The sequence below is a fragment of the Hyperoodon ampullatus genome (assembly GCF_949752795.1).
Source record: "Hyperoodon ampullatus genome assembly, chromosome: 18".
Classification (NCBI taxonomy): domain Eukaryota; kingdom Metazoa; phylum Chordata; class Mammalia; order Artiodactyla; family Ziphiidae; genus Hyperoodon; species Hyperoodon ampullatus.
Window position 1 is genome coordinate 31,787,959 of NC_136931.1, and position 7,018 is coordinate 31,794,976.

General features: G+C 39.3%; 1 protein-coding gene across 1 annotated transcript in view; it reads right to left on the reverse strand.

Moving 5' to 3' along the window:
* The window catches only part of RBL2 (RB transcriptional corepressor like 2), a gene marked incomplete at its 5' end in the record, with an annotated part of 55,007 nt that extends 48,375 nt beyond the window's left edge, over positions 1-6,632 (reverse strand). The window contains 3 exons of the mRNA XM_079723146.1: positions 1,476-1,676; positions 3,912-4,042; positions 6,390-6,632. Coding sequence (XP_079579272.1) covers positions 1,476-1,676; positions 3,912-4,042; positions 6,390-6,632 — 575 coding nt within the window. The remainder of the gene's footprint in view (positions 1-1,475; positions 1,677-3,911; positions 4,043-6,389) is intronic.
* Between the last annotated feature and the right edge of the window lie 386 nt (positions 6,633-7,018).

Consider the following 7,018-nt stretch of genomic DNA (forward strand, 5'->3'; position numbering starts at 1 on the left):
ATAAATACTCAGTGAGAAATTTTCAAAGACCAGTGTGTGAGATGCAGTACTGAGTCATGGTGAAATACATGGGTTCTGCAGGCAGACTACTTAAGTTTCAATAAGAGCTCCACACTTACTGTGTGACCTTGGCCAAATTACTTAACCTCTCAAAGGCTTGTTTCCCCCCACCTGTAACAACAGTATCAACCTCATAAAGCCGTCATAATGAATAACTGAAGTAATACATGCTTAAGTCTTAGAAGAGTCCCTGCCCCATAATAAATACTCAGTAAATGGTATATATTACTATTACTAATATTAGCCAAAAGTACTAATAAAAAGTATACAGGGTGATATAGATGTAAAATTTTTAGATAAACTTATCTTAGAATTTTCTGAATTAGAATTAAGTAGTCCATACACCCTAATAAATATCAAAGCAAATACAATCTGAAATCATTTTCTACAACACTTCAAAGAAAGAAGATATTCTATATCTTTCTATAAATGATCATATCAGCCTCACTTAGACTCAGAAACAAGCTTCTATCCAAACTTTAAAATACTTAATTATAAATAGACAATTCCCTAAAACTGCAAGCAAACTAGACCAGCTGCTTCCGTATCAGTGGGGTTGAGTATATAAAAATAAACATTGTTTTATTTTTTAAAGCTGCTCACTTACTGTAAACATTCTTCACAGTTTGGGAACAATTTTATATTGAAAGAGAAGCAAACATTATTCATTCAATTACAATAACTTCTTTTCCCCTACTTTTCTTGTCAACATTTTTCTAGTTCTATTTTAAGAACAAATTTTCATTTCTACTTCATGAAAAAACTTTCGTGATAAAAGTAGAGAATTTGTATCCCATAATTGCCCTTATCTACCAGGAAAGATGGAAAACATCAAGCCAGAATAAGTCTACAGACTTGCAGACATAGTCAGAAACAGAATTTCATAATAGTTTCAGTTTTCAGTTCCACTATTCTCCCCCCAATCCAGTTTCTCTACTTTTCACTGGTTGTAAACATAAAAATACATAGAGAAGCCTTTTCAGGGGGATTTTTTTACTATTCAGTTTGACATAAAAGTCAAATAAAGAAATAGTCTATATATATTATAATATGTAGAAAATAATAGAAATAGTCAATATCGTCGATAATAGAAAATTAAGTAGTTAAATTCTATACCCAAGATTGCTAACTGGTGAGAGTATCTAAGGTCTGATTTTTGCATTTTCGGTTGCTTAAATGAACAGGGAAAGTTTATAGAGACAGAGATTCTACACATTTTGCAACGTGAAAGAAGCCAAACTCTTCAGAGCTAACATACAATGAGAAGCAAGAAATTATTACCGGAAAAAAAGATTACTTATGAAATCACATTTGTTTCTTAAGACCAGCAAAATAAACTGAGGGACACAAACTAAGGGATCAAAACTGTAGTACAGACAAATGTGTATTCCTGCTTAACAAATATAAAAACATACCGCTGTTTTCTTCCTCTTTGTTGACGAGGCTGCTCCTCTTGAGGATATTTAAAAATGTCCTGAAAAATGGGTTCATATTTCTTAAAGATTACAGCAGAAACAGTGAAGTTTCTTTCTAATCTCTCAGTCCGTTCTCTGAACTGTGCAGGTAGGTTTGCCATGTCTTCCCATTTCTTCATCTTGTGAAAAAATTCAATTAAGCTGATATTAAAAATAAAAAATGAGATTTTTTTTTTGTAATTAACACAGGGTAAAATATACAAATTAGATAATTAAAAGTAAATTGAAGTTAACTCATTAAATTATATTACTTTTAGACAGTGATATAAAATCACAACTCATGTCTCTCTGGCTAGCTTAATCTCACAGATTGGTTTATTTCTCTCATCTTCCAAATCTAATTTCCCTAATCTCTTTTCCTGAGATTACCTAAAAGTTTTTAAAAAGTATGAAATACATATCAATACAAAAGAAGTGGAAAATAAGTAGTTAACCAGAGAACATAACCAACACTCATGTAACAATTGCCAGATTTAACAAATATTAACATATCAAATAAATTTTGCCATGTTTGCTTCAGATTCTACAGAAACAGCCAGTTCCCTTTGGACTCTTCTTCTCCAAAGATAAGCACCACTGTATAGTCTCAGTCTTCCCATCCGAGTTTTTACGCTTACTATGTGATTATATATGTACCCATAAACAGTTTAGTAGTGTCTTTTGTATGTGTGGTTTTAAAATTTTATATAAATGGTATCATACCGTAAGTAGCATTCTACAACTTGTTTTTTCATTCAATATGTTTATGAGATTAATGTTGCTACGTGTAGATCTAATTTTTAATTGCTAAAAATATTCCTTCATATGAACTACCATGTTTTGCGTTCATTCCCCAACCAACGGAAATAGAGGTTTCTAATTTTTCACTATAACAAAAATGCTGTAATGAACACATTTCTGTACTTGTATGCTGACGTTTCTTTAAGAACTACCCTGAGAAGCAGAATTGCTGAGTCAGAGAATATGCATCTTCAACTTTACTAGATACTGCCAAATTTCCCACTAGAGTGATTGTGCCGATTTATACTCTCTCCAAAGTACACCAGCAATACAGAGTTCCTGTTTCCCTACATAATGACCAAACTTGGTATCAGGAGACTCCAAATTTCCCCAATCTGATGAGAATGAAATATTACCTTATTTTTACTTCGAACTTCCTTGATTACTTGTGAGATTGAACATCTTTGCCTACATCTATTAGCTATGTGAGTTTAGGCCTTTGTGAAATCATATACTTTTCCCATTTCTTAGTAGCTATTTGTCAATTATTTAACTATTTGTTAGTAGTCCTTTATGTAATTCTGAATACTAATCTTTTGTTACACTGTAAATATCTTCTCCCAATCTGCTCTTTCTTTTTAATCCATTTAGTCCATTATGGCAGAGAAGTAAATAATCTGAACCCATAGGTAAAAATTTAAAAATAAAAATTGAGCTTTTGAATTGGAAATAAAACTGAAGTCTGAGATATTACTTGCATTAAAATATTAGGTAAGTTTAGTTTACTAGAGTTTATAATGATGATTCCATAATTTGACCTTTGCTTCTAAAGCCCCTTGTTTGTCATTTAACTGGATGAGTCTGACTCCACTCTTCTTCTTTGTAATGATTATACTTTGCACCTTATTTAAGCCCACTTCTGCAGGTTTACAGCCCAGGTGTTCAACTCTTTACACACTGCCTCTTGTTCTTAGGCCTAAATATAACTCAGGATGGAGTTCAAGGTTAATAAATAGACTACAGCTAAAAGATTACATTTCTTGTTAATTATTTTAATAGTAAGTGATTTTTTTTTTAACCACTAGGTCCATAAATTTTGACAGTGGCACTTCCTCCAAAATGCCAAACATCCTTTTTCCACCAATCTTTAATAAGCCATGAGAAGATTAACCCAAACGGCACAAATAATAAGTGTAATCAATTCAATTACACAACAGGTAGAAAAAGCAATTTCTGCCTCCTCTTTAGATACAAGTCCGGTACATGTAGTTCTCAGTTTAATACCATATAATATTTACTTTTTCAATTTAGAGTATCTTTACTTAGAATTCTCCCAATATTACACAATGATAAGTCATTGTGTAATATTAACCTAATAGTAATGAAAATGTAATTGATTATCTTAATGTAATTAAATGTAATGATAACCTAATAGTAAACGCTTCATACAAGTGCCAAATACGCTAAAATTTAATTATTTTTCACCAAAGAAATAAAATATAATGGACACTAACTTAGATGTGGCAAAGAAAAACCATGACCTAACTTCTAAATTTAGCACTCCATAGGTACAAATGCTTGGAAAATGATAAAGAGAATTCCTACTGTCACTATGCTTTTATATTAGTCACACTCTACAAACTCTGACATAGTTACCTCTGCTCTGAACATCTCAGGATTCTAGTTAAAGATACATAGTTTCCTTCAACTGTCCCTTTGCTTACGGTTGGCACAGATTTTCTGCAAGCCACATACAAGGCACATGCTAACCAATGAAGATCATTTCCCTGTAAAAGAAAAGAAAATTGATTTTTAGCTAATGAACTATATATATTTCAGTATGAAAAACTCGTTTAAATTCAAAGTGTTATTTATATGTTTGTGGGAAACTGCATTTTCAATGATGTCCCTGTCCCAAATGCTCTTCGTATAATGTGACACCGACATTCTTCCACGGAGAGGGTAAAGTCTGTGTTCTCTCACTTTGAACTCTCTCAACCAGTACCACAGGTGAAAGTGATGCTATGTAACTTTCAAGATCATAAAAGGCAATACAGATTCCACCTGGTGCTCCCTCTCAGGACATACACCGTGGAAGTCCCAGCATGGGAGGAGATCACCTTGGGCAAATTACTTAACAATTGTAGAGGCTCACTTTTCTTGCCTGAGGACTGTGAGAATTGAGAATTACAAGTATAAAGCACAGAAAATACAAGATAAAGATAAAATTCTGTAACCACTATTCTATATTAAATATCATATGAGCTTTATTTTCCAGGGTACACTTCCACGAGACTGACACCCGACATTATCTTACAGCATCTGACTACTAGTTCCACAAGGGCAGGGATTTTATGTTTTGTGCCTTGCTCTATCCCCAGCACCTATGTAACAGTGTCTGGCCGTGAACAGGTGATCAAAAAATATCTGGGAAATGAATGAATATTCATTCACTTATTGGGTAAACTGAGCTAAGAATCTGAGATCGAAGTCTTTAAAAAACTGAGAAATCAAACAAGTATTTTTAAAAATAACTTACTAACCATCTATTATTTGTCACTTGCTTATATAACCCTGGGCTTCACACAACTTAACCACTGTGAGTTGAAATAATGCTTTTTCTATCTAATTTACAGGGTTATCCTGAGGGTAAAATAAGAGCTTATTTGGAGGCACTTATGCCCATCACCAAAAAAAGAGTCCTTCTCTTTGTCTGCCTACAGGAACCACTAGGAAAGAAACAAGAACATGGCCTATTCAGCCAGATCACCAAAGCATGTGAAAGAGCTTTGTAAACTCCAAAGCACTCTCCATATGAGTGTTTCATGCTCCAGAAACTCCACGTTACCTTATTTAACCATCAGAACAGCTTTGTAAGGTAGGTACAAATATCTCAAAGTAACATACCACAAAATTGAGTTTGGAATGGTTAAGTAAATTGCCCAAAGTCACCTAGGTCTGTCAGGTTCCAAAGCCAGTATATTACTAGCCTCCCCTCCCCACCACCACCCGCCCCGCTGCAGATGTAAAAATGGGAAAGAACTGAATTAAAATTCTATTAATGCAAGAATAAAAAAGTAATAACCTTAGTGAGTGCCACACAGGCAAAAACACCCTCTTATAGTTAAATAACACCTCGGTTAGGCCTTCCCATTCTGAGCCTATTTGCCCTACTCTTTCCACAAACTACTCAACAACTTAAAATCATATGGCCTGCAGTTTAAATACCACTCACACAGGCAGTCAAACAGCGGATAAACAATGCAGACTTCCGTGTCACTTCCCATTGGCCCATAAAGGGGAGGTGCCTACAGGGTTGAGCCTCACTGGCTAGAATGGCCATTTTCTCCGCTGCAAGCCCCGTCGGAAGAAAGGGACAAAACATGCCTAGATCGCAGCGACTATAAGAGTCCTGGGCAATGTCTGGGGTGACCAATAGGTCCTCAAGGTCGTCGCAGTCCTGACTTCCTAGAGACAAATGTGTGTCTTTATCCAGGCGGGCAGAAAGCCCGTTTCATTTGCGTAGGGGAAAAATTCGTCTTTGTTCACGCATACATAAACACAGCTCGAAACGTAACGCCTTTACTCAAACGGAGGCAATGGCCTGGACAAAGGCAATTTGGTACAGTTCAAAAAGAACTGAAGAAGAAGCCCGGAAACGCAGGCGCTAACATCGGGTTAATTTCAGCGCTAACGCAGGCAAGCCCCCGCCCCACCCCACCCCACCCCCTTCTGCGTATGGTCTTGACAACTGCACCTGTTCATCCTGCCAACAAGGTGCTTGTGTTTTTGTAATCAGACCGCAGCACGACCTCAGCCTCGCGGTGCTACTTTAGGGCAAGGGCTGTTCCCGCTTCGGAACCGGAGGGGGAAGAGCAGCGAGACAGGGTTCACTTTCACGGCCGCTACAGAGCTTTTCAAAAGCCAGGTTTCCAGGACTAAGGTGCGCAAAGAGGACTCCCCTCTCCGCTCCAGGCTGGGGACCCAGAGAGCCGGGACCGGCCGGGGCGGAGGAGTCCCCCCTCCCCGCCAACCGCGGGGCGCCCGAGCCGGGGAGACAAGGGGCCCCATTCCCGGAGGCGGGGCGGGACCACTAGGCCCGGAAAGCCGCTCGTCTCCTCCCCCCGGGCGCACCTCCAGCGTGTAGCTCTCGCTCATGCTCCTGTAGCTGTCCCAGGCCTCGGCCCGAGCCGCCTCGTCCATGTTCAGGCGGCTGCACAGCTCGTCGAACCGCTGTTGGGTCTGAGGGGCCGGCGACCGGGTCGACTGCGCTGCGTCCTCCGCCTCGGCATCGTCCTCCTCCTCCTCATCCGAGGCCGCCGCCGCCGGAAGGGGAGGGGGGGGCGGCGGCGGCGATTGGTTGCCTCCCGACGGCATAGCGACACCTGGGCGGCGGGGCCTCAGGTGAGCCGAGGGCCTGGGCCCCCAGCCATTCAAACCGCGAAGCGCCCGCCAGTCGGCCGACTGCTTGCCGACTGCGCCGCGGCCAACGGCGCTGGACCACACATCGGCGCCCGTAGTTCCGAGCACGGATTGATGGGAAATGTAGTCCAGGACGGGGGCCCACGGGGATCAAAAATCATATTTAGAAAAATCATCTCGCGTCGTCTCCCTCGGGTGGAAATAAAAGCGATTTCTCTCCGTTTCAAGTACCTCCTCATCGGGAGACCATTCAGCAGGGCTGTACTGAAGAGAAAACATCCAAGAAATGTTGACATGTGAAAGTTTAGTGTCCAAAGTGTCCCCAGAAATAACACTCATCA